The 24,940-nt window shown below is 62.3% G+C and overlaps 12 protein-coding genes across 12 annotated transcripts; 7 read left to right on the forward strand and 5 right to left on the reverse strand.

The window, feature by feature from the left end:
• Positions 1 to 376: 376 nt before the first annotated feature.
• On the reverse strand, positions 377 to 589 carry F751_3064 (hypothetical protein; the record flags this gene model as incomplete). Its single annotated transcript, XM_011398932.1, has 1 exon — positions 377 to 589. The coding sequence occupies one exon, from the start codon at positions 587 to 589 to the stop codon at positions 377 to 379; it is 213 nt and encodes a 70-aa protein (XP_011397234.1).
• Positions 590 to 1,012: 423 nt separating this feature from the next.
• F751_3065 (Putative 4'-phosphopantetheinyl transferase) lies at positions 1,013 to 1,722 on the forward strand (the record flags this gene model as incomplete). The annotated part of the gene is made up of 2 exons (XM_011398933.1): positions 1,013 to 1,169; positions 1,304 to 1,722. The coding sequence occupies 2 exons, from the start codon at positions 1,013 to 1,015 to the stop codon at positions 1,720 to 1,722; spliced, it is 576 nt and encodes a 191-aa protein (XP_011397235.1).
• A 225-nt stretch (positions 1,723 to 1,947) lies between these two features.
• F751_3066 (PRA1 family protein B2) lies at positions 1,948 to 2,981 on the reverse strand (the record flags this gene model as incomplete). Its single annotated transcript, XM_011398934.1, has 4 exons — positions 1,948 to 2,028; positions 2,231 to 2,590; positions 2,779 to 2,841; positions 2,937 to 2,981. 4 exons carry the CDS (start codon positions 2,979 to 2,981, stop codon positions 1,948 to 1,950), a joined length of 549 nt encoding a protein of 182 aa, XP_011397236.1.
• A 531-nt stretch (positions 2,982 to 3,512) lies between these two features.
• Positions 3,513 to 3,743, forward strand: F751_3067 (hypothetical protein; the record flags this gene model as incomplete). The annotated part of the gene is made up of 1 exon (XM_011398935.1): positions 3,513 to 3,743. The coding sequence occupies one exon, from the start codon at positions 3,513 to 3,515 to the stop codon at positions 3,741 to 3,743; it is 231 nt and encodes a 76-aa protein (XP_011397237.1).
• A 1,316-nt stretch (positions 3,744 to 5,059) lies between these two features.
• Positions 5,060 to 6,608, forward strand: F751_3068 (hypothetical protein; the record flags this gene model as incomplete). Its single annotated transcript, XM_011398936.1, has 5 exons — positions 5,060 to 5,225; positions 5,338 to 5,492; positions 5,632 to 6,063; positions 6,261 to 6,363; positions 6,502 to 6,608. The coding sequence occupies 5 exons, from the start codon at positions 5,060 to 5,062 to the stop codon at positions 6,606 to 6,608; spliced, it is 963 nt and encodes a 320-aa protein (XP_011397238.1).
• Positions 6,609 to 6,927: 319 nt separating this feature from the next.
• On the forward strand, positions 6,928 to 10,474 carry F751_3069 (Sulfate-binding protein; the record flags this gene model as incomplete). Its single annotated transcript, XM_011398937.1, has 9 exons — positions 6,928 to 6,974; positions 7,112 to 7,213; positions 7,332 to 7,569; positions 7,812 to 8,104; positions 8,323 to 8,620; positions 8,777 to 9,028; positions 9,940 to 10,047; positions 10,172 to 10,211; positions 10,359 to 10,474. The coding sequence occupies 9 exons, from the start codon at positions 6,928 to 6,930 to the stop codon at positions 10,472 to 10,474; spliced, it is 1,494 nt and encodes a 497-aa protein (XP_011397239.1).
• Positions 10,475 to 10,832: 358 nt separating this feature from the next.
• F751_3070 (Lysine-tRNA ligase) lies at positions 10,833 to 13,217 on the reverse strand (the record flags this gene model as incomplete). Its single annotated transcript, XM_011398938.1, has 6 exons — positions 10,833 to 11,540; positions 11,769 to 11,855; positions 12,038 to 12,166; positions 12,331 to 12,569; positions 12,728 to 13,081; positions 13,118 to 13,217. 6 exons carry the CDS (start codon positions 13,215 to 13,217, stop codon positions 10,833 to 10,835), a joined length of 1,617 nt encoding a protein of 538 aa, XP_011397240.1.
• A 542-nt stretch (positions 13,218 to 13,759) lies between these two features.
• Positions 13,760 to 15,439, reverse strand: F751_3071 (putative chlorophyll(ide) b reductase NYC1, chloroplastic; the record flags this gene model as incomplete). The annotated part of the gene is made up of 4 exons (XM_011398939.1): positions 13,760 to 13,783; positions 14,057 to 14,449; positions 14,687 to 15,090; positions 15,364 to 15,439. 4 exons carry the CDS (start codon positions 15,437 to 15,439, stop codon positions 13,760 to 13,762), a joined length of 897 nt encoding a protein of 298 aa, XP_011397241.1.
• A 1,538-nt stretch (positions 15,440 to 16,977) lies between these two features.
• On the forward strand, positions 16,978 to 17,887 carry F751_3072 (hypothetical protein; the record flags this gene model as incomplete). Its single annotated transcript, XM_011398940.1, has 3 exons — positions 16,978 to 17,160; positions 17,258 to 17,380; positions 17,606 to 17,887. The coding sequence occupies 3 exons, from the start codon at positions 16,978 to 16,980 to the stop codon at positions 17,885 to 17,887; spliced, it is 588 nt and encodes a 195-aa protein (XP_011397242.1).
• Positions 17,888 to 18,045: 158 nt separating this feature from the next.
• F751_3073 (hypothetical protein) lies at positions 18,046 to 18,495 on the reverse strand (the record flags this gene model as incomplete). The annotated part of the gene is made up of 1 exon (XM_011398941.1): positions 18,046 to 18,495. One exon carries the CDS (start codon positions 18,493 to 18,495, stop codon positions 18,046 to 18,048), a length of 450 nt encoding a protein of 149 aa, XP_011397243.1.
• Positions 18,496 to 19,144: 649 nt separating this feature from the next.
• On the forward strand, positions 19,145 to 21,420 carry F751_3074 (hypothetical protein; the record flags this gene model as incomplete). The annotated part of the gene is made up of 7 exons (XM_011398942.1): positions 19,145 to 19,165; positions 19,271 to 19,502; positions 19,639 to 19,742; positions 19,917 to 20,150; positions 20,352 to 20,500; positions 20,807 to 21,061; positions 21,261 to 21,420. The coding sequence occupies 7 exons, from the start codon at positions 19,145 to 19,147 to the stop codon at positions 21,418 to 21,420; spliced, it is 1,155 nt and encodes a 384-aa protein (XP_011397244.1).
• An 840-nt stretch (positions 21,421 to 22,260) lies between these two features.
• On the forward strand, positions 22,261 to 24,930 carry F751_3075 (putative methyltransferase sll0829; the record flags this gene model as incomplete). The annotated part of the gene is made up of 9 exons (XM_011398943.1): positions 22,261 to 22,353; positions 22,445 to 22,599; positions 22,814 to 23,013; positions 23,137 to 23,254; positions 23,370 to 23,422; positions 23,538 to 23,563; positions 23,715 to 24,059; positions 24,345 to 24,552; positions 24,731 to 24,930. The coding sequence occupies 9 exons, from the start codon at positions 22,261 to 22,263 to the stop codon at positions 24,928 to 24,930; spliced, it is 1,398 nt and encodes a 465-aa protein (XP_011397245.1).
• Positions 24,931 to 24,940: the final 10 nt, after the last annotated feature.

Here is a 24,940-nt window from a genome sequence, read left to right on the forward strand (position 1 = left end):
GAGAGCGCGAAGAAGCCCAGTGCCATTCCACTCCTGGAGTGCGAAACTCAAAGTGTCTCAAACATCCGATAGATCCCAATCTCACCAACTTCCCTTGGATACAGTAGGAGTCTCAATCCACCAGGCTTCTGACCTCGACAGAATAGGCTCTCTGCACCCCACTGTGCCTGGTCGTCCTCTCCTCGTTGCCCGCCATGCGACCATACTCAGCCATCAACACTTGCCCAGAACTCTGAATCGGAAGGTGGAGGTCGGCAGGGTCGTGGGCCAGGCATGCGGACGCGTCTGGAAGGCCCGGGCCGCTGCAAGTCGGGCTGCGGAGTGCTATGAGGCATGGGACTCCCTGCTGACGCCCGGGTGTGCCCATGTCCACCTCCTAGCTTGTGACCAGGTCAGAAGCGCCATGCATGTAGACCTGAGCAGCGTGTATGTGTATGCTGGACCTAATGCTGCCATTTTGTCGTCGAGGCTGGATGAATCTGTTAACGATTGCCCTCCCAGCCTGTTGCCCCTGCAGATCCAGCGTGAATTCACCCCCGCCTCTCCAATGTGCAGATACAGGACACGTATGTCGTGGAGAGGTATGCATCCTTGCTGCCCCCGTCGGAGCTCACAGCCTGCGGCACAGCGCAAGAGCAGGCAGTGCGGGACCAGAGGATCGTCTCCCGTGGCCTCTTGCGAGAGACCCTGGCCCTCTACCTGCCAGACTGCACAAGTGGGCGAGAGCTGAGGCTGGCCAGGGGACCCCATGGCAAGCCCTGCCTCGCGCCAGATGGGCATCACGAGCCCTCGGCCCTACACTTCAATGCCAGCAACACCGTCCACACCATGGGTGCGTTTGGTTGGGAGTACATTGTCATTGCTCGCTCGATGACCTTCTTCGGAAGGAGTTTGGAAAGGTATAATTGTCCAGTGTCAGCCCAAGCGTCGCAAGTTATCCCCACATGAAGGAAGCCGATACCTCTCACATGGTCGGCATTCAAATTGACGTGCAGCAGACTCTCCTTCCAGCATGCACGCACGACCGTCCTCAACCGACGCAGGAGTGGCGGTGGCGCAGGGCGGAGAGGTGGGGCTGGACCTGGAGGCCTGCGGCCGCCTGGCACGCAACGACCCGCTTTCTTTTGCGCGACGCAGATTCTCGCCCCTCGAAGCCGAGGCCATGCAAGGTGCGGGCGGTGTGTTTGGCCGTCGTGCCGCAGGGCTCAAGCGGGCTCTGTCCTTCTCCAGCAGCTGCCACGCGGGCCACGACGTTGTTGCCAATTGCAACGGGGGGCCCCTTTCCCCGCCCTCCCCTCGCCAGGGTGCACGAGCGAGGCTGAGCGCAGGGCCCTCTTCATCCGCCTCTGGGTGCTGAAGGAGGCGTATCTCAAGGCGCGGGGCACCGGCATCGCGGGCTCCTCGGGCCTGAGAAGCTTCGCCTTTGGGATTGAAGATCGTGCCGGCAGCCCCGCGCACATCAGCCTGCGCCCCGACCCAGCCCGCCCTGACGGCGACTGGACCTTCTGGCTGCTCGAGCCGTGGCATGGCGTGCTGTCCGCGCTGTGCATGAGCGGTGGCGTCAGCGAACACGGGCCCGAGGGGGCGGGCTTGCGCCTGTGGGCGATGGACGCCGAGGGGGCACGGAGGGGGTGCCGACCAGCGCGCATGATCGCCTGCGGGCGCCACACTGCGCAGCCTTCCTGGGAGGACGGCCCGACCCAAGCGAGGTCGAGGCTGTGATGTAGGGTTGTCTGGCAGCGGGCAGGTTTACAGTTGGTTGCCTCCGCAGGCCTGCTTCTGTCTCATGCAGAAGCTCTGGCCCATATGGTCCTGTGTTGGTAGAATACTTGACGCCCCTCTCCTCCCTCTTCACCACTTGCTGCTCCTCGCAATATTCTTGTAGTGCACAAGCCATGATAGGGTACAGCAATGAGGGAATTGCGAGAGTACATGGGTACAACCCCTCTAAACAGCTGTGACCACGGAGGGGGGGCGGAGTGGGGGTCCAGTGGTGGCTCCCGTGAAGAAGGAGAGCAGGCCTGTCGCCTGTGTCTGCAGGCATGGAGTTGGGTGGACATCTGTGAGGCAGGCCACGGCCAGGGAGGCAGCGGCTGTGCGGTGCGGCTGGCGTTTGCTCACACGGGCACGAGAGTTTGTGGGGCGTTGGGCCGATTTCTGGCCTCCTTTGACACACACATATACAAACACACCAGGCCTCACACACCAGACCAGCCCCCGCCCCGCACACCTCTGGCACGTCGTCGAGGAAGAGGTCATCTGGCACTTTGTACACGCCATGCAGTCCCACCACGAGCGCCGAGAGGCCAAGTGCGTAGAAGAGCACGGCGCCGACGGAGGTGAGGAAGAAGACGACGACCAGGGACGCCACCGACAGGCCCAGAAACTTTTCGCGATCGGAGATCTCGCGGCCGTTGAAGACAAAGGGGCCAGACCGTATGAGGTAGGCGTAGAACCAGACCAGGGCCAGGCCGGCGAGCACCACCACGGACCAGGGATTGAAGAACATGACCAGGGCGGTGGTGGCGATGCCCACGATGCCGTAGTTGACCTTGAAGTACGCAAAGTTCTTGCGCAGGCGCCCCATGGCCTGGGAGTGGTGGGAAGGGGGAGATCGGGAGGGTTTGTGGGGGGGAAGGAGCCAACCGCAGCAGATTTTGGGGGAACGATCAAATCCCACAACGTCATGGAGCGCAGCAGTCGAGTCTCTCAGGGGCAGGTCCCCCTTAAGGGCCAGCGTTCCAGACCTCCATCTGCGCCAAATAGTATCCTGCCCACCTCGGTGGAGCCGTGGAATTTAGCAAAACTGGACCGCTCGAAGACCTCGGACCACGGCCTGGCCTGTAATGGGGCACCATAGGCTACTTGAGAGGCATTCGACCTGCAGGATAGACAGGGAACGAGCAAGACCCCTCGTCCGTCCGACACCCTGTCACCTGCCCAAGGGAGGCTGCTGCATTCTCCTTCACGTTGTTGTACATGGTCGTCAGTATGCTGGCGACATTCGTCCTCGAAGATTCCTGTGCGTCGCTTCCGACCGCGACCACGGTGCCAGGTGCTGCAGCGGCCATCTTTGAGCCGAGTACTCCGACGACCAGGGGGCAAGGTGTGCCTCCACTGCCAGTGTCTCCGGCCCGCAAACAGGGATCACCGTCTTAATATAGTCAAAGTATGGGAAACAGTATAGTGATACTGTTCACCGCCGTGATGTGCATGGATCTCCTCCGCACTCCAAACGCGCCTGGGCCTGGGCGCACAACCACCATTTTCGAGGGAGTCTCGCTTTCCAGCTTGCATTCGGCCCCAGATTTCAATTCGGTCTCCCAAGAAACAAACCCTCGAAGCACATGTCTGATAATCGTAGGTGTGATGCAGCACCTCTTCTACGAGCACAACGGATAGTTCTATGGGCAGGAATGTCTCCAGCTTGAACCCCCTGCACTTCAGGTGGCCTGTCACACCACACATTGCCACAAATGTTTCTGATTAGCATTGGGGCTTCTTGAGGACTGATGGACCCTCCCATACAACATGCCCTACCAAGGATCACATGCCCCCCTCGAACCTACCTGCAACCAGGATGGATGTTTTGGGATCAGACAGGATGTCTTGCACATACGCTGCCTGGAGTCCAGTTCCAGACTTGTGCATTCCTGATCAATTCAACACAGCCCTGGTCACAGCACTGGAGATGGCGTGAAATACTCTCTATGTGCCCGATGAAGGGATCCCATGGGTGCTGACGTGTTTAAAATTGCAACATCAGGATAGAGAGCACCCCAGGGCAGGAGTGCGTTCTCGTCTGCGCTGTCTTCTACTCCCTCCCTGTGGGGGAGAGATCCTGTCCCTCTCCTCCACAATCTCACAAAGTGCTTCAAAGACTATCAACAGAAAAGTCGTACCAGTGCAACTCGCCTAGGAGCTGCAAACTCAGCCCATTGGACACGGTACCTTGGACCCAGAACAACGTATCCACTTGCCCACGCATCAGGTGGTCTGTCCTGGTAAGAGGCTTATGACAAATTCGCTTTAGAATACGATTCCCGGGGAAATGCAGCTGTGAGTGGGCAGTAGTAAGGGTGGCATGAGTCAACCCTGGGACTGATCCAGTGTGCTGTGCATGATGGGCTAAACCTCCCGATGCACCCATTCCCACGCACGCACCTGTTACGAGCCGTCAGGCGCATCCGGGCTTCAAAAGGTGGGCTCCAAGTACAGAGGGAGGTGGGTTAGGTGCATCGACCCGTCACCATGTCTCACAGCCTGACAGGCTGCACCGGGGCCCGGGCCCAGGGATTCTTCACCACCACGAGGCCACAGCTGGTACACAGCGCACCGGGGCTCTGCAGACAACAGAGACCCTTCAGGAACTCAATCAAGTGCTCGTACAAGAGTCTGGGCAGAGTTGCGGTGAGAGGGGCGCGCTGCATGGACGCGATGAGTCCCCATGCCGTCGTGCGAGTTGTTAGCCGGGTACCCACCGTCCATGGCCCCAATCCACAGGGCCCTATCACCTTGGCGCGGGGAAGCCGTGACTCCGACGCATCCAGGCATCATGATTACGTTTGGGAGTGAGTATTTGGCATGTTATTGTGGGTCTCACAAATGCATTAATTGCATGGGACATATGCAGTGGATGACGCCCTCCGCAGTGGCACAACCCCTCCTCATCACCGGTACCCTTCACATGAGCAGACCGCCGGCGCAAGCAGGAGACGCAGAAAACAGGTCCAGCGAGCTGTGGAGTTTGCAGGGCCAGATTCTGGCGGATCTGAGGGCTCAGCTGCAGCAGGAGAGGGAGGCCAGGAGCCTGGAACGTGCGGAGTGGCTGGCACAGATGACGGCGCTGCACGAAGAGAGCCGGTCCCTGCGTGCCGAACTCCTGTCGCTGCTGGGCAGGCATGTGGCGGGAGCCCACGACGCACATGTCACTGCGGCGGATGCGGCGCGCAGCACCAAGGGCGGTGGCGCAGTCCTTCCTGCATCCTCCCCTGCCGCTGTGCCTGACGACGATCGCTCGGAGACTGAGGTGCCGCAGCCTGCTCCCACTTCTCCACCCATGAGCAGTGACCAGGAGACGGAGCGCGCGCCCTGGAAGGATGACCTGCGCCTTGCCCTGGCGGCCTCGGAGGACACCGACATCCTGAGCATCCCCGCCGAGAACTTTGGCGACTACCTGGCTTCCCGGCGGAGGGCCGGAAAGGACGAGGCGGCACAGTCTGGGGGTGAAATGTCGCCGGAGCATGCTGTGTCACTCCCAACCATGGCGGCACAGCCAGTGGCCCAGCTGGATCTTGGCCCCTTTGACCCTGCCCGCCCTGCCGCCCCCCCTCCCAGGCCCTCCCCCACTGCTGCGGGAGGGCGATGACGACATCTCCTGGATGAATGCTCTGCACTCTGCGATGGCAGAGGCCGGGTATCACGCCGGCGAGGACGACGAGGAGGAGTGGTACTTTGGCTCCGGCACCACCAGCGCCCTGCTGACGCTCCAGGTGAGGGGCCGAGGGCCGTCGGCTGGCCCGCGAGCGTGGCCTGGAGTGTCAGGGCCTGATATCTGCCTGCAGGCAGGCTGCATGTCAAAAGTTTTACGCCCCTCACCGTTCCTTGCTTTCCTCCCAAATCTCAAAGCAGGCGTGCGAGGGTCTGGAGGAGACGGGCGTGGCGGACGAACCCACCTGGCGCTTCCTGCTGGGCGATGCTTACGACGCGATGGTGAACGCCTCAGCGCAGGGCAAGGCTGGGCCCCAGTCGGGCGGCGTCGGCCCTGGCGCCGACGCCGGCGACGCAGAACCCGAGCTCTTTCTTGAGGCGGCGGAGCTGGGCATCGATGCCTGGATCCTGGAGGAGGACGGCCCCCCTCCCCCCGGCACCCCCCCGCCCGGCCGGGAGAGGGGTGGCGGGGGCGACGGCGAGCGGTGGCCCATCCTGAACGAGGGGGACGGCGGACGAGAGGTGAAGGCCATGCAGATCGCGCTGGACGGCGCCGGTTTCTTCCCCGGCACTGACGACATGCGGTGGTGGCAGTTTGGCAGCTCCTCCATGCGTGCCCTGGCTACTTTCCAGGTGTGGGGGAGGAGCATTGGGGAGTAAAGCGGGAGAGGTGCCTGCCTATGCGGCGCTGGGCTCTGGGATGTGGGATTGGGGGGTGGGACAGGTTCCAAGTGGTGTGCCGGCTCTCGGAGCAGAGCCAGCGCACCCACAGTGCGACGCTGCAGAGGTTCCAGTCCCACCCCCCCTGGCCACCCAACCCTCCCGCGCAGGCGTGCAATGGCCTGCCCGAGAGCGGCGTGTGCGACGGAGCGACCTGGCGCAAGCTGCTGGGGGAGGGGTCGACCCCTGCTGACATCGCCATCCTGGCTGAGCGTGAGTCTGTGGTGGTGGCGGGTCCCTTTTGCGATGCTTGTCCAGGGAAGTCGGCGCTGTGGGGGAGGCTGGCGTGAGGTTCTTCGGGCAAGGCTGTGCTTTGTACTCACTGCATGCTGCAATGCGCCCATGCCACAGAGCACGCGGAGGGTGCAGAGGACGAGGACGATCTGGCAGGGGGCCAGGGCGTGTGGCTGCTTGGGGAACAGCGCTGGGAGAGGCCAGGCAGGCTGACCAAGGATTGACAGCCCGGCGGGCAGCATTTGAGAGGCGTTGAGAGAGCCAACTTCCCTGGAATTAATTATCATGACGCTGATCCCGCCCCTTGAATTTGATTGGGCGATGTAGGGCCGATGCACCTCCTGTCAGTGATGAAGGCGCCATGTGCCAGCAAGTGGGCAAGCGCCGATGCGATGTTGACAATTGCGCATCGCGGGTGCATGCCGGAATGCACACGCTGAGTGTGTATCTTAAATTGGATACAACGCACACGCCGCCATCGAGGAGTCCTAGCCCCTCGCGCAAAGATTGCATTGACTGCGACACCCTGCTGACTGGGCCGGCATGCAGGCCGAGGCCTGTGCCGCGATCGTCAGCGTGCCTGGGTCTAGGTACGCCATGGGTGCACTCGAGCAGTGCATGGGATTTGTTTGGGCCGGATGCGAGCACCATGTGTGCCTCTGTTTGGAGGGGTTGCTGGCCCGAAGGCCTCCCAGGCAACTCATCAAGACCGCTTCCCCCTCCCCAGGCTGAGCCTGTCCGCCGAGCACCGTGTGAGGCCGGTATTTGGTACAAGAGTGTCGAAGGAGAGGAAGGCGGGTCAGGCCGAGGTCCTCCTCGCCCTCCTCAGGTGGGCGCCTGTGCCTGCGTGGTCCTGAGAGGCTGCATGCACAACCCCTGCCCGCTCTGGGAGACCTTGTCATGCTGTCCTAATCCCTCTCCACCCTCCACATCCATCCTTGCTCCAGGCGACATGCGGCATGGGTGGGCCTCGCCGCCCCACTCCTGCTCCACCCCTCAGCCCCCGCCGCCGCCTCCTGCCCCGGACCTTGGCAGGGCGGCGGTGTGCCGCCCCCGCACGGCAGCGGCGGCGACCGCAGGCCAGTGCGCGTGCACGGGCCCGAGGAGGTGTTCCAGCTGGCTGCAGGGAACTCCCTCATGCTCACCATGGCCTCCTTTGCCGTGACGCGGCGGGCCTACTCCAAGGTGCTGGGATTTGTTTGCACCAGAGGAGGGATGAGTTTGAAGGTGTGGTGAGCTTGGCACCGGGTTGTCCTGCGCGGGCCAGCAAGGCAGCCGCACCCCAAGGTATGCCTTGTCCAAACCCATCCTAGACAGCTGATCTCCTGGGCCTGATGATACCTGGCCCTGCATCCAGTTGCCCAGCCATGCTGCCTCTCACACACACGCATCATGGTGACACTGCCCCCACACGCTCCCCCCCGCAGATCACCCAGATGTTCATCAAGCAGTACCGGGAGCAAACGGGCGTGGACGTCCGCTTCCGGCTCAGCTTCGGCGGGTCGGGCACCCAGGCCCGCGCCGTGATCGACGGCCTGCCCGCCGACATCGTGGCCCTGGCTCTGCCCCTGGACGTGATCAAGATCGCAGAGGCGGGCCTGCTGGACCCCGACTGGGCGCCCAAGTTCCCGCACCAGAGCATCGTGGTGGAGTCGGTGGTGTCCATCGTGACGCGGGCGGGCAACCCCAAGAACATCAGGGGGTGGGACGACCTCATACGGTGCGTGGTGGTCGGGGTTTGGGGGAGGGAGGGGGGCTGCAGGCACACTGATCCCGGAGATCGCTGCCAGGTGCGCGGCGGCGCTGCCGCAGCCTGCAGGTCGCGTGCCGGCGCGGTAGTTCGGGCCCCTCACGAGCAGACCGATCTGCACACCGACCCATCCACACACGCACACACACGTCCACCGATCCCCCCTCTCCCCCCCTCCCCCTTCATAGTCCCGACGTGAGCTGCATCGTGGCCAACGCCAAGACGGCGGGCGTGGCGCGCTGGATCTTCCTGGCGCTGTGGGGTGTTCGCGCTGCGCGGGGCGAGGCGGCGGCCATCGACTACGTGACGCGCGTGTACGACCAGGTGGTGATCCAGCCGCGCGACGCGCGCGAGGCCTCCGACGTCTACTACAAGCAGCGGCGCGGCGACGTGCTGCTGACCTACGAGAACGAGGCGGTGTTCACCAACCTGGTGGTCTCGCCCCACGAGCAGCTGCCCTTCATCAGCCCCGACAACAACGTCAGGGTGCGTGGCGTGGGGGCTGGGGGTTTGGGGGGGCACTGCGCCCTGCACGAAGCCATCACATCGCAGCAAACAGCCCCGGGGGCGGGTCCCCACCCTGAGACGCCCGCACCCTGGACCCTGGCAATCGCCGCCACTCGCTCTCCTGCTTTCCACCAGATCCAGTGCCCCGTGGCGCTGGTGGACCGGAACCTGGACGAGGGCGGGCCCGTGGCGCGGCACGCCGCCACCGCCTTTGTCAACTACCTGTACACCACGGAGGCGCAGCGCCACTTCACGGCCTGCGGCTTCCGGTCCCAGGACCCGGAGCTGGCGGCCGCCACCGACCTGCCGGCGGTCAAGGGCCTCTGGACGGTGGAGAAGGAGTTGGGCACCTGGGCCCAGATCATCCAGCGCTTCTTCTCCGACGGGGTGCGGGCGCATGGGAGGCGTGGGGGGGCCGAGGAGTGGGGGGGGTGTCCGCGGTGCCAGGGAGCTCAGGGACTCGACGGTGGGATGCTCGTGATGGGAGGGTCAAGTGGGGTATGTTTCAGGGGCGCATGGAGATGCGGTGGCCATGGCGGGCTGGGCTTGAGCAGTGTGCACAAGCCAGGGGGGGCTGTACTCCGTCGCGTCCATGCACACAAGAGCGTCTGCACACGCGCACTTCTCATGCCCATGCAGGGCATACTGGACAGGATACAGCGGGATGTTTCTCAGCGAAAGCTGGATGCACGGCTGGGAAGGACGCCCAGCAAAGCCGGAGCACCCGCCTGAGCGACACACACTTGATGTTGAAATCCCTTCCCTTTTCCGCACAGTTTCCTCCTTGTGGCTGGACATCCACGTTGAGGTCCTGAAGTCTCCCAGACGCAGTCCCTTGCCGGCGGCAGTCAGGGTGTTAGCCATGAGGACCAGACCAGATGCCCGGCAATGAGATCTGAGCGCGCGCGCACGCGGCTGAATTTGCTGCCTCGGAGACAGCGCGCTCGGGCAACGTGCTGCCCTTTTAGGAATGAGACACATTCATTGGTATGGACTGGTCGATCCTCTCGAGCTCATCGACCTTCGAGAGACATTGTCTGTTCGTACGGGACTGTGGGCATAGGGCGCGAAGTCTGTACTTGCCAAGGAAGGCGTGCCCAGGGTGCACAGGAGAGCGTTCCCGGATTCTGAATTCATCAAGCAGTTTTTACTCGGAGGATCAGTTCCTGCTGCACGGAGCCACCCGGTGATCATCATGTATGCTGGGAGGGTGATCGCCACACTGCCGTGACGGGCTGTATGCGTCTGTTTGCGCACATACCCACCGTGACGATGACCCTGTATGTCGCAGGAGCAAGGTCACATTCAAGGTCATCCTGACATCGGATCCCAAGCTCCCCTACCGGGTGTTCAGCGTGCCCGAGGCAGCTCCATTCACAGCAGTCCTCCGCTTCGCTGCCGAGGAGGTGCGCGCGAGTGGGTTTGGGGGCCGGATGAAGCAAGAATGCCCCTGACCGGGGGCGGCCGACGGATGCTTCATGCGAGAAGGAGCCCGTGTGATCTCTGTCCCCTGCCCCCACGTCCCCGCAGTTCAAGGTACCAGCAGCCACCAGCGCCATCATCACCAATGGTGAGAATGGCCATGCAGCGGCTTCCACTGCATTCTTGTGCAGAGGATCTACAAGTACAGCATACATGCTCGACCCAGCCTGTGCCATGCTGCATGCCTCCAAAAGCATCCCCCGACATCTCATGCAACCCTCTAACCCCTTGGCAGACGGCGTCGGCATCAATCCCTCCCAGTCTGCCGGCGACGTGTTTCTGAAGCATGGCAGCGAGCTCCGCCTCATCCCACGAGACAGAGTCGGGGCTGCAGACAGGTGTGTATGCTGAAGCTGGGCCTTGGAGCTCTTCATGTATCTCTGTCCATCAGCCCGGACTGGTCTGAATCCCTTGCGCCCTGGTTGATTGGGTTGCTGTTTCCGCTTTCATCCGTCACATCATGAGGGCACCGCCTGAAGGATACAGGCGCTGTAATAAGAGCGATAGTCTGAGTAGAGTCAGTGAGTGCGTAGTTATATGGCATTTGAAGGGATAGGGCAATCGAGGATGGTGCTGGACCACGGGAAACTGACTGCCTCTGCCCCACAATACCAGCTGAGCCAACATGCATCCGCAGGCTCCATAGCCGCCCTGGACTCCCTCAGGACCCTCCCCTGCTCCCCGACCGACAGAAATACATTGAATACCATCACTTCATGAGTGGGAAGGCGATGACATCGCGTATGCTGGGCGAGTCTGTCAGCAGCATGACGAGGCGGTCGATGCCCATGCCCATGCCCCCCGTGGGCGGCAGCCCCACCTCCAGTGCCGACAGGAAGTCCTCGTCTAGCGCCACCTCATAGTCCACGTCTGGACCCGCGCCGGGCGTTGCGCTCGGGCCGGCGGCGGCCGCAGCGGCCGCGGCGGCGTCGCGCGCGGCGGCGTGGGAGGCCAGCTGCGCCTCGAAGCGTGCGCGCTGCTCCAGCGGGTCGTTCAGCTCGGTGAAAGAGTTGGCCAGCTCCCGTCCCGCCACGTACAGCTCGAAGCGCTCGGTGAGCGCCGGGTTGTCGCGGTGGCGCTTGGCCAGCGGGGACACCTCCACGGGGTGGTCCAGCACGAAGGTGGGCTGCTCCAGCGTGCTTTCCACCAGCGCCTCGAACAGCAGGTTGACCACCAGGCCGGGGGAGGTGGCGGCTGCGATCGCGGTGGCTAGTTCAGGGGAGGGCGCCGCGGCGCCCGGCGCGGCCAGTGCGGCCTGCGCGGCCTCGATCGCGGCGGCCGTGTCGGCTGTAGAGAAGCCGCCGAAGTCCACGCCGGTGGCCTCCTGGACCAGGGAGTGCATGGTGGCACGCCGGAAGGGGGCGCCCAGGTCGATGGCGGTGTCCTGGTACGTGATCGCGGCGGATCCCGTGACCGCCTACGGTTCGGAGGAGGGGGCAAGGGGGGATGGATGTGAGGGGTGATCGATGGGGGGATGCAGGTGTGGCGCATGCATGCCCTGGAGAGTCCGTCACGTCCCGATGCAGCCTGAAGGTCAAAATGTCTCCCCCCCCCCAAAAGTCCATGCCTGGGCGCAGGCGCGTATGAGCTCCTCAGTAAGCTCCATCATGCCATGGTAGTCGGTGTAGGCCTGGTACAGCTCCACGCTGGTGAACTCAGGGTTGTGGCGCGAGGACACGCCCTCGTTCCGGAAGATGCGCCCCACCTCAAACACCCTCTCCAGGCCCCCCACCTGGCAGGAGGGGGGCGCGAGAGGTGGGGGGGGGCTGAGCCAAGGAGTCTCACGAGACTCGACACCCGAGAGCATGTGATGACGACCTCAGCCTTGTAACCCAAGCGGCTCTGAGGGTCCAGGGGCCGGTCAGCCTCATGCACAGTGCCAACCCCTCCCACTCCCCATCCCCACCCACTCACCACCAGCCGCTTGAGGTGCAGCTCGGTGGCAATGCGCAGGGACAGCTGGCGCTGCATCACATTATGGTAGGTGAGGAAGGGCCGTGCATCAGCACCCCCGGCCGCCGTCTCCAGCACGGGCGTCTCCACCTGCATGTGTGGGTGCGAGTTTGTGAAGGGGGAAGTTGGAGATAATGCCTTGTATGCCTGGGATCAGCTATTCCAGGAGCATTTCATCCGGAAGGCTTCAGCCAGGGCTGAACCCTCTCCCACGCCCAGGACCCCCACCCAACCCTCCACCCAACCCCACCAACCTCCAGGAAGCCCCGGTCCTCCAGGGCGCGGCGCAGGGCGCTGATGGTCTTGGACCGGGCCCGCAGCGTGTTGGTGACGCCCGGGGTAACGATCATGTCGACGTACCGCCGGCGGTACCGTGCCTCCACGTCAGCCAGGCCGTGCCACTTGTCTGGCAACGGCTGGATGGCCTTGGTCAGCATGGTCCAGGATGTGACCACGACGCTCAGCTCCCCCTTGTCAGTCCGCTTCATGTGCCCTAGGGGGAGGAAGCAGGAGGGTCGCCAGAGACATGCCGGCAGCGCCTGGAGTTGCAGACACACATATACTAGGCATGCTGCGCTGAAGGCATGCACCGCCCCCTCCACCTCCCACACCACATGGGGAGCCAATGATCAAAGATGCCCAGGAACACACCTTCCGCGCCGACGATGTCGCCGATGTCCAGCACATCCTTGACGCGGGCAAAGGCGGGCTGGCCCAGCGTGCCCTTGTCAAAATAGAGCTGGATGGCGCCGGACTCGTCGTTCAGGCGCGCAAAGGCCAGCTTGCCGAGCACACGGCGCAGGGTGATGCGCCCTGCGATCGACACCCTGGCTTCCCGGTCCTCCTGGCCGGCGGGGAGCTCGGCGTGGGCTGCCTGCAGCTGCGCAGCGCTGGCACTCCTGTCAAAGGAGTAGGCATAGGGCTCCAGTCCTGCGTCCCGCAGGGCCTGGGCCTTGCCGATGCGCACTGATCGGATGTCCTCCTCAGATGGGGTGCGGTCGGGGCCTGGCGCCGTGGGTTTGCGGGGAGGGGCGGGTGCACCGGCTTCCGTGCCTTTGGCTCGGGCCTGGACCGCCACCACCCTGTGTGGGTTCACATTGGACCCTGTCAGTACGCCTCTACACAGCACATGGTAGTACATCTCGTCTCGATGCCTCGCTGGCAAGGCTGACCTCGGGCACAGCGTCGCACGGGGCATGGGTGGTGGTCGGCAGAGGGACATGAAGGGCCTCATGATCTGCACCCGCAGGCACGGCAGCAGCGACGTGCAGTGCTGCATCCTGATTTGTGTTAGTTCAGGCCATGCATTTAATAACGTACACCATCCATGCATGCTTGGGTGGGAACAGACACCTCGGCAGATAATCCGTGCCACTCCCTGCACCGCATGCGGCGCCTGTCGGTGGGACGATTGGCCGGATGCCAGACAGATCGATAGGCACCCCCTGCACTTATCACATCTATGCAGGCAACCATGTGCTGCATTATCTCGAACATCCAGCCTCACCATATATGTTCAGTGCTCTCATCACCCTGCTACCCTGGCGCACGCAGTCACCGTCATCCCTCCTCCCAGCACCGGCCTGGGCTGCTACACTCTTTCACATGGGCACATTCTCATAGAAAAGCAAGGATGATGATGTAGAAAACGTCGTACAGAGCGCTGCCCAGCCCATGCCAAGGTCACATCCCGTGCTGGGCATGCGCCTGCGTGGCCAGCATGAGGTAGGAAAGCGCGATAGACCCAGAGTAGAGGAGGGCCAGGGGGGCGGGTCTCCCGCGCGGCCCCCGCCGCCGCCCCTCCGCCAGCGCCACCCGCTCCGCCTCTGACTTGTACCGCGCGCGGCCCGCGGGGTCGAAGTAGCGCCCCCGGCGCAGCGGGGCCGCCAGGAAGCAGGCCAGCACGCGGGCGGGAGTGAGGTACCGCAGGTAATGGCCGCCGGCGGAGCGCCGCGCCGCCAGCGCCCGCATGCGCGGGACCAGGTGCGCGGCCACCGTCTCCGGCTGCTCGCACAGCACGTTGAAGGCGGCCTTCGTCCCCGGCGTGGCCCCCGCCAGCAGCAGGTCGGTCAGGGCCATGCCGGGGGAGAGGTTGTGCAGTGCGGCGCCGCCGCCTTCCCTTCCGCTGGCCTTCCCCGCCCGCTCCCGCACCACGCTTTCCAGAAGCTGGGCTATGCCGGCCTTGGTGGCGCCGTAGGTGGCAAAGCCCGGCGTCGGGCCGCCGCCTGCCCCCGCGCCGTCCATGTTGAAGACGTGGCCCCCCGTCGGCTGGGAGCCCAGCGTGCGCAGCGCGACGCGGGTGCACAGCAGGCACCCCACCAGGTTGGTCCTCACCACGCTTTCCATGACCTCCAGGCTCTGCTCCTTGAACATCTGGCGGCGAGGACAAGAGGGGTGGCAAAGAGTGGTGATGCCCAGGTTTTACGGGGGAATGATGAGCGGGGGTGGAGACTCCACAGCTGGCCTCGCATGCGCCTGCTCATGGCAGCCGTCGCCCTCAGCAAGACCAGGCACCGCGGCATGAACTCCAAAGCGCACATGCCCTTCACGAATACGGAAATGGCTGACAGGATCGACCACACCCCGTACCACACGAAAGAACCTTTGGACCTGGAAGCCGCCGCTGGTCCCAGCATTGTTTATCCAGACGTCGACGCCCCCGAGCTGATGCATGGCCGCCCCCGCCAAGGCCTCCACGCTCCCAGCGTCCCCGACGTCACAGGCCAGCCCGATCACAGAGCGGGGGGCCCCGCCCACGCCTTCCCCCACCAGGGCAGCAGCGGCGGCCTGGGCGTCTGCCAGCGAGCGGGAGGTGACCACGACACGGTCCCCAGCCCTCAGGAACTCCCTCGCCAGCGCCTTGCCAATGCCGCGGCTGGACCCCGTGATGACCACCCTCAGGGGTGCAGGCTTGCGGGCCCGCACCCTCAGCATGTCCGAGTGCCAGTTCCAGAAGGAGGCTCCCAGGATGGCCCCGGCGATGGCCCCCACGCTGCCACTGCAGGTGTTTGTGCCTGTGGAAAGAAAGTGGGCATACTTGAGCACAGGAACATGGGTTCACAGTACTGGACGGATTTGAGGTCGGAGATACTCCAGGAAGGGCTCTATGTATGTATGTTGAATGAGAAGGAGGATGAAGAAGCCTCTGTGAATTGTGCGACATCTTCCTTCTGGCACTATACGTAGCCGGAGAGGGAACCAAATATCACAGGCATCGCAATCTGGCATCGAAGCTCGAGTCCAGGATGAGCCCAGGCCATGCGAATTTGCTTTCACCCTACGCTCACCTGACAGTGCGAGGGCTGTGGAGAGGGTGAGGCTGCTGGCCACGGCGAGGTTAGCGGGGCAACTGCGTCGAGCCATGCGCTTGTCATTTCGAACACAGTCCTTCCGAAGGGCGGCGACCTCCAGGCCCCGTTCCGGAGAGGACTTTGAATTTGTACCGGATGTCGAAGACCGAGACTCCGCGTGATGACCATCAGCTTTGTCGGGATTTTTGTGCGCAGACCCAGGTCCTGTGCCACCAGGGCCGGAACACGATGTACGATGGAGTGCCCGAGAGCGCGCCCTGCCCCGCGACGATGTGCCTATAGTATGCGTTTTGTGAATTCCGCGGCATGTCGCGCCCGGCATGACGCAGGCCGACCACATCGTGGTTTCGGAGTCCTAGGGCTTCGGCAGGGTTGCCAGACCAGGCGATCGGACCAACACCCCGCCAGGAGCTCTTCACAAATCATGCATTAAGTCGAGCATTTAAGGTGGAAAAAACGCTGCCGAGAATTCGTTTCGTATTTGTTGGTGGGATATGAGAGGCCGTCTGACGCCCGGCCGGCCGACTCCACGTGGGCAAATGCGGTTTGAATGCAGGAAGCTTGGAGGTAGGGATGGTTGGATTGCAAGGGAATATACCGCCCCGGCACCGCTCCTTGGCAGGGTGAGGAACTCACATTAGTGAAATCATTTCAGCGGTGTGCGTTTCGAATACAAGGCGTACCATGGGGAATTGTTAGCCCACCTATATATCGTATGGCTGGGCGGAGGCATGTCAAAAGGTGGCTGAAGCAATGCTGAACTAGATTCTAGACACTCCTCGAGCAGGTGATCTAATGCAAGATTGAGAGGCTTGGATCTGGAATCGAACTTTGCTCAGCTGCTATGGCCCTGTAACGCAGAGAGCCTATCCTGCAGATTGAGCAACTTTGACCCTGCCCAAGTCGGGAGCATGTGGGGAGCAAGAGGGTACATGCATGCACAATGCCCCAGCCGATTCTACTATAACACCGGTATAGGTCATATGGCCAGGCACCACTCACAAATATCACCCGACAAGATGTCCTTGGAGGTTGTGCTCGGGCAGTCTTTGTGAGCCGCAGCATTGATCTCAGAGCCTATGTCCATCAGTTGCCTTCTACCTGGCTACAAAGGTGAGAATTTGCTTGTATACATCGAGGTATGGGACCAGCTCACAGCTGTTGTCACTTGTGGGCATCTGCCTAATTGGCACAGCCAGACTGGTCAGGCCATCCTGCGCGGCCACCTAGTAGATACCCTGGCTATACTCCTGGCAGCGTTGTCGCTCCTCGTGACTTCAAGTGAGAGACGCGTTTGACTTAATGTGGGTAGGATATTCGTCAGGAGTTCCAGATTCTCAGTTTTCACCAAGGTGACTTTGAGGACGAGTGTTGACAGCCCAAGCGCGCTGGGGTGAAGTCATCGAACGCGCAAGAAGGTGGAGCTCGCAGGCACAACCTCTCCGAGCGCGAAGCCTGAGTCGCAGTACCATACTACCAGTGATTGACATTAAGACATTCTTGTCCCCAGCTCTCCGTGGTGGTCCCCGCGGGATCTCTTTCGCACTCAGAGGAAGGAAGCCCCTCGCGGAGGGTTTCCCGAGTAGGGCGATGTACCCCACCGTGTCCTTCGATGCTCCTACATACTCCTCTTCGGACTATTCTTGGGTCCCGGCGCCTTCCACAAGTGTCGCTGGGGGCAGGAGTAATGGCTCCGGGAAGCTGGAGAGTGCTTCCTCCTCCCAGCCAACACTGCGCGTCGTGATTGCCGAGCCCTTCCGCATCGCACCCCCGGTATGTGACGACCGAGGAGTTGGAGACATGCAGCAAGATAATACAAAAGTACCCTGGGCTCTGTGTACCATCTCCCTGCTCCCCCCTCAACCCCCAGGTGCGGGTCTCCCCCAAGCTGCAAGCCGTGCTGGATGCCCAGCCCTCCACAAGTCAGCCGCCCATCCGCCGCAATCCCTCCAACAGAGGCAACTTTGACTATGAGCAGGGCGTCCTCAGACGGGTCGCTGAAGCCAGTGCACGGAGTGTGAGTGCACTTTGGAGTGGTAGGGGGGTCGGTTGGAGCAAGGAAGTCACACAGAGGATTTCTGGTGCACACGCATCAACGGCGCATAGGCAGGGGTCCTCACTGATATTGTTATTGGGACTGTAACGTTGCAGTCCTGTTCTGAAATCGTACGACGTCCTGATCCTTCCCCTCTCCGGCTCCTTCCACCCTCAACAGCAGGCGCCCGGGCCCGCCTCCCCCTCCACGCAAGGCCCATGGCGGACCGAGGCCGCCAAGTACGAGGGCATGGGCTTCGCCCCCCTGGACGTCGCGCTGGCGGCCGCCGCGGCGGGGCAGGAGCAGGCGCACCCCGATCTCATGGCGCAGACGTGCAGGGCCGTGGCGGACCTGAGGAGCATGGGGTTTGACCCCGTGCGCGTCGCGGGGGCCCTGAGCCTGCACAAGGGTGACGTGTCTGCCGCCACGGAGGCCTGCCTGAGCGCCGCGGGCGCCGGGTCCTGATTGTGCTTTGTACACCATGGTTGGCTGAGACGGACACAGGGTGGGGCGCGCCGGGGAATGGGCAGATCCGGCGCATGGGGCTCGAAGACCAGGACAGGAGGAGAGGAGCGGGCATGCAGGGAGCGCTCCTCCTCAACAGCAAGGGACTGGAGTCCCGCTCAGCTCGGCGGCCCGCCCCGGTCGAGCTGGGCGGCGTGGCGCGCCGTCCTTTCCTGCTCGGCCTCAGGCACGCAGCACACCACGTGCCCCGCGCGCAGCATGAGCAGCTCCACGGCCTTGTTGGCAACGTCGAACGCGTTCACAAAGGTGGCGTGGTAGTCGCAGGCGGCCAGGGCGCCGGCCAGGTCGATGACCAGGCCCGAGGCATCCAGGGGGCCCTCGGCGGCCGAGCTCAGCCGCTCCACCGACTCGCACACCGCCCGGCCCAGAGCTGCGTGCTCCGGCAGCGGGGTCCACTCCTCGTCGAGCCACAGGGTGACCATCCGCCCCGCCCAGTCCGCCTCGCTGGCGGCGCTGGCGGGCGAGGCCAGGGCCGGCAGCAGCACTGGGGAGGGTGCCGCCGCGCCGTCCTGAGGGATAGAGATGAGTGGCCGCAGCGTCGGAGACATGGACTGTCATTTTGTGGGAGCACGCACGCCGCCGTGATCACATGCCCCTCGGCTGGCATCACAGCATGTGCTCAACCCTGCCACTCCAGCCAAACTCCACGTGCATGGGCCCCAAAGCCAAACATTGACCGGGCCGGGCACCTGATCGCCGCTGGCCCTAGACCTGTAGATGGGGTGCCATGGCGATCTTCTTGCATGAAGGGCCCTGCAGCAGGAATGTCCAGCTCGACTCGTGCCGATCCAGGTCCCCTTCGCGACATGAAACTCCCTCAGGCCCGGCATGCCGGTCATCCATCGCACAGAAGATGGTAATGGAATTTGCATGCAATAAGATGTCATAATAAGCAAAGCTTCCAGCCTGAGCTCGATCATAGGTCGGCAGTGGAGTACATGGTGGATCGCGCGCCCTGTTAATGCTTGATCAGGACCCGACGAAGATGACCTGTCAGCTCCAGCATGGGCACATCGCAGTCGTGTAATGCTACGGAATTCGGTTTGAGAAACGATCGCCAGCGAGAGGCGAGAAATCTCCTAAGCTGACCAGAGCCCCACCGTCATGGCTGGTCACGGGAACACAGGTCGGGGCCGGAACATCGCCCTCTGCTGCGCACACTGGAGCGATTCATCGACGGTACACGCCTGGACATGGATGAAGCAATATTTGCTGAAGGTGGGGCTGGGAAGCTTAGCCGTCTGGCGCCGTGGGTCACCTGTCCCCCCGTTGCACCGCTTACCCCCCCTGACAGTTCCCACCTCCCCGGCATCTCCCATGCAGCGAGAGACGATGTTTGGGCAGGGGACGCGCCTGGATCCCTCAGACCATCTCATCATCGTCCATGTGGGGAAGGGCGGTGAGAAGGAACGATGGAAGATGGGCGGTCCCCTCATCCCTGACCTGGAGACCTGCCTGGAGTCCTTCCCTCACACGATTGAGGACTTGGCGGGCAGTATCCAGGGCAACATCCGGGAGTTCCTGGACAGGGCCAAGATTGACATCGTAGTTTTTGGTGCGGTGGGGTTTGCGTATAGCAAGGTTCAGGAGAGTGAATGCGCTGCACTCGAGCCTGAGCGGCAGTTGCTTTTGGGCTCAAGATTGTGGCGTGACCATTCCACATCTTCACCCCAACCACCTCACCCGCATAGGCAATCGGTACCCACAGTCGGTCCTGAAGGCCCTGTCCCTGGTGTCGGTGCGGGACTGGGTCAAGCAGCATGTCAACACGCCCTACATCATCATCCGGCCGGAGGTGGGTGGTTGGGGGTGCATACACGGTAGTCTGCTGACCCAATTCCAGACTGGCACCAGACTTAGGCAATACCTCTTGCATGGAGGATGTGCCTCCTCAGGATGCTGCAGTTCCAAGGGCGGCTGTCCCGACACCCCCAAACCCCATCCCCTTGCCCCCGCGATGCGTCCGCAGGCAGTGCGCAACGTTCGTATGCGCTTCGGCAGCGGCCCGGAAACGAGCGCGGAGTCGGTGGTCTCGCCCGGGGGCACTTTTCCCCCGCCACGCCGCATTGCCATTGCCTATCCCACGCTGGCCATAGGGCGAGCCTTGCTCCAAATGGCTCGCGAGAGGGTGCTGCAGCCCTCGGACACCATCGACATCGTGCATGTCTTCCCCAGGGACGACGCCGACAACCCCATGAAGGAGGTGGGGGCTTGCCGAGTCGGCGGGGGTGGCTGGAAACACAGGATGCGGGGCTGAAAATGCCTGAGTTTTGGGCTTTGGGTTCAGGAACTTGTGACGGTCCCCTGCTGTGTTGTGGGGTGGACCCACTTGCCCATCTTCAGCATGTGACTTTGAAGGCCACCCCCCCACCCCCTCCTCTCATCTACCAAACTCCCTTGGCAGGTAATGAAGGGGACGCTCAAGCTGATGCGGGCAATGACCCTGCAGAAGGCGGGGTCAAATGAGGTGTCCGAGCTGGACTCCATCAACTTTGGGGCCTCGGAGCTGGAGGGCTTCAATGTCAACCTGAATGTCATCCTGAAGGCACGCGGGTGGGGGGGGTGTTGTAGCTGTGGTCACTTGTAGAGGCGGAAACGATGCTGGCCCCTGGGTAGGCAGGGGATGGTTCCAGCGGGAACAAGATTGGGCCTGGAACCATGCATGTTTGGATGATTTTCCTGAGCCAGATGCCGGCAACGGTTGCTATGTGCCACCCACGTTAGCTGGCAAAGGCGCCACCCAGTCCTCGGGTGTGCCGAGGCTGTACCAGAGCCTTCCCATGCCTTGCAGATTCCCCTCCGCCACTCTGGCCACTCCCATCCCCTACCCACGCCACCTCATGCTGCACAGGGGGAGAGGAAATCCCAGCTGAGCCAGTACCTGGAGACGGAAAAGATCGAGCTGCTCATCATCGGCGCGCGCTCCTCCAACGCCCTCCAGAAGACGCTGTCCGGCGGGTCCACCTCCAGCCACCTGATAGACAATGGTGCCTGCCCCGTCATGGTCATCCCCTATGTCGCCATGGGCATCACCGAGGAGGACGAAGGCTATGGCAGCCCAGACGCGTCCTGCCCCACCATGCCCCTCTCCCCCAGCTATGCTGCGCCCACCGGGTGAGCCGGCGGTGCAAAAGAGTGGGGGTCTCAGCAAGGATGCCAATGAAGAGAACAGAAGGAACGCGTTCCCCACCGCATGCCTTTCTGCGGCTGCGGTGTGGCTCATGGATGTCACTTGGTTTGCACCCGGGAACCAGCGGAACCCCACTGGCCAGCTTCAGGTTTATTCCCCCTTTCCTGTCCCCCAACCATGCAGGCAACGCTCTGAGATAGCCCGGCAGTCTTTCCAGGTGCAGCAGCAGGCGGTGAGCGACGTGGTAATGCGGCTGCAGCAGCAGTTGCTGGAACGGGACCGCACCATCGCCGAGCTGAGGAGTCAGCTGGCAGCGCTGCAGGAGGCACAGCGGACGACGTGAGCCGGGTGCTTTCGGAATCGGCCCCTCAAAGGCCCCAACCGAGGGAGATTGCGCCTGGCCTTCCTAGAGCCGCCTGGCCCTCTTGTACCCATATTAGGTCAGCCACAGCTCCCCGGTATCGGTGAATGGACATTTGCCCCTCACATGCAAGGGCCAGCCCTGGTGAGCCTGGAGCCTTAGAATTGCTCCCCGCCGCGCAAGAGACAGCTCGGCCCCCACTCTTTAACACACGGTGACCTTTTGCCAAGTATGCACGCCCTACAATAATTGTTTAAATGATCGCACAAGGCGAGGCTTGCATCCGTGCATCTGCACCCTGGCAGCACCCAGAAAAGATCGCGGAACCTCGCTGGAAGCTGTCCCACAGCCACAAGATTTTCGAGAGCTCTCCTCGTATCCCTGGGTGGTCGGTGTGAACCCAGGAAGAAACTTTTCACTCAGAGACGACATCACAATTTGAAACTTCTCATTCAATTAGAAGTGACAACCCCTTTCGGTCTTCATTGGTCGCCAGCTACACGATGATGCCGGTTGTCGCGAGAAGCGCTCCCGCACTGGCATGGGCCCCTGTTATGCAGGCGAGACGGGACGGAGGGCTTGCTCGCCTGCGGGGAGGTGCAATAGTGTTGATCACTCTCATACCCATGCATCGCTATCGTCCGAGGAACGTCATGCATCGCCCCAGGCTCCCGGTGCTCAGCAGTGCACTCCCATGGGCGCCACGCTGCGCAGGTGCCCGTGGCCGCACGATCCCTGGCCCGCCGGGCGCACGGACGCGCGACGGGTGTCAAAGCCTCTGCAAACGCGGAAGCGCAGGCCACAGTCCTGGCCGACCCACACATGGCCACGTCGGTGACCACGCCGGTCACGCCGGCAGCGACGCCTGCCGCCATGACGTACCCTGGCCTCAACGATGACCTGCGCTTCCAGCAGGTGCACGGAGTTGTTTGTGGATTTTTTGCGATCAATCAAGCCATATACGCATTGTAGACATCCATCAAGCCCCTCACACACCTGTGTTCAGCACTGGAGTGTGGCCATGTGGCGCGATTTCAAGGCTTCGGACCTGTTCCCGGAGGGAGGGAACAGCTCCTTGACGGGCAGGCTCGGGGAGGCAGCACGCTCGCTGCGAGAGGGCGTCACTGCTACTGGCGCCTTGAAGAACATTGATCATGCACGGTGTGTGGGCTGTATGTTGTTTGGCGAAAGGACGGCAGCGTCGCCTGGCAGCTTAGTATAGGAAACCCTGGCCCTAAATGCATCGTGGTGCCAGGTAGCCACTTTCATGCGTCTGCCCTGGCACAAGGGGAGATATACTGCCGAACAATAGCTAAGATAAACCTTTTATATCGCCGTCTGACATTCTCGCCCCTCTGCCCACTGATCACTGCAGGTACTGGGCGTACCATGTGTCGAGGACCTCCTTCTTCCTCCTCCAGGCGATTGTGGGCCTGTTCATTGCCCAGTCAGGCGGGTCGGCAGGGAGTGCGTCGGCCACTCCCACCAAGCTGGAGACGATTGTGACGGGCGCCCGTGGTCCTCTTGCCGAGGTGCTGCTCATGTACTATCAGGACCTGCAGAACATCAAAGAAGGTGGGAAGGGTCAACTGGCGGTGCTGGAGGCAAGGAGAACATGGAAGACAGGTCTAATGGTTTCAGAAAGCCAAGAAGTATTATTATCCCGAGAGTAGTCCTCCTGCCCTGGCCCACATCCAGGAAAGTATGGCTTCCCCTGGGACATGGAGACGGTGCGTCACAGGCAGTTCAACCCCCTGTTCGTGCTGCAGCGGGCAGCAGCCTTCATGGGCGAGGCCCGTCTGACCATGCAGCGCAAGTGAGACTGGTGTTCGGTGTGATCTTCACTTGTCACCCAGTACTGCATGCTCTCATCAGTACTTGCTCGCTGCAGGGTCCCAGAATGAACAACACAAGTCTTGAACTTCCTGCAGGAATGCCCAGCAGCCAGACTCAGTGTGGCTCAAGAGCGGCCTCCTTCCCCAATGTAAGGCTGGGTGTCTTGGAGTTGAGTTGGAGCATCCATGCTGCCGGCAAGCTTGGTTGTGAGGTCCTCACCGCATTCCATCACCAAGCCACCCTTCCCTTGTTTACTCCCACAGACTACCAGAACACCTTCCACTATCAGGTGAGAAGCATGCAAGTGGCCCCTGTGATGAGACTCGCTGGCATGGTTGTCCTGCCTGTATACTATCTAGGCTGTGCACACACACGGCCATGCGTGCTCTCCTTGCGGCAGTTTCAACTCTCACCTTCCCCCTTGCCTCACCCTTTCCCAGACCGACGGCTGGCTGAGTGCCGACTCGGCCAAGATCTATGAGACCTCCACCGAGACGCTCTTCCTGGGCCGCCAAGACGCTATGCAGCGCTGCACCCTGGTCCCGCTGCATGACTACCTGCAGGGCCGGGACCCTGCCCAGCTGAGGGCGCTGGAGGTGGCGGCAGGTACGGGACGCTTTGCTACCTACGTCAAGGACAACTGGCCCACTCTGCCCCTGACGGTGTCAGACCTCTCGCCCTACTACCTGGCGGAGGCGCGCTCCAACGCCAAGCACTGGCACCAGCTGAGGGCGGGGGGGGCCTGGCTGGGCGGCGCTGAGGGCACCGGCTGCGACTTTCTGCAGGTGAGGGCACGTTTGGGTTCTCTGTTGGTAGTTTAGATGATGTGTGTCGTGTCTGGGGTGCTCATGAGGTGGACCAGTGCACACCTGCTTGACCCCGCACCTATGGTGATCTGGTCAAAGGTGTCGTTCTTGATTCAGGCAGGAGGTTGAGTCTGGGGAGAACAGTAGCAATACTTGGCCATCTGCAGAATGCAGTCGCAGATTGTCTTCCAAGACACGCATGCTGATGTATCCTCCAGTCAGTCCGCATGCATCCAAATCGTTCCCTCCCCACACACAATCTAGACCCCGGCTGAGAAGATCGATGCTCCAGACGCCAGCTTCGACATCGTCTACAGCATCTACCTCTTCCACGAGCTGCCCCCCGCCATCCTGCGGGCCGCTGTACGTGAGATGGCACGTGTCGTGAAGCCCGGCGGCCTTGTGGTCTTGACAGACTCCCAGCAGCTGGGGGATAGGAGTGTCTTCAACTCTGAGATGCACAAGTTTGGAGGTGGGTGGCCGGCTTTGGTGAGTGTAGGCAGTTTTCGCCTCACAAGTAAAGTAGAAGCTCGTCACTGTCGACAGTCTCATGATTGGCACGACTGTATGAGACTCGCCAAGGAGTGTTCTGCATTCTGCAAGGCTAGCTTCACTCATGAACCTTCCGACTCCCCCTTTCCCTCTGCCAGACTTCAACGAGCCATACTACAGGGCCTACATCCAGACAGACCTGGGCCAGCTTTTTGAGGAGGCAGGCCTCACCTGCGACACCAAGGTCCAGGGCTCCTCCACAAAGACCCTGTCTTTCCGCAAACCCACCGTGCCTGCGACAGAGGGGAGAGCCATTCTGGAGCGCTCCTTCTCCATGGACTCCATGGACGAGGAGTGAGACTGTGGGA

This window comes from Auxenochlorella protothecoides, assembly GCF_000733215.1.
Source record: "Auxenochlorella protothecoides strain 0710 unplaced genomic scaffold scaffold33, whole genome shotgun sequence".
In the NCBI taxonomy this organism is placed as follows: domain Eukaryota; kingdom Viridiplantae; phylum Chlorophyta; class Trebouxiophyceae; order Chlorellales; family Chlorellaceae; genus Auxenochlorella; species Auxenochlorella protothecoides.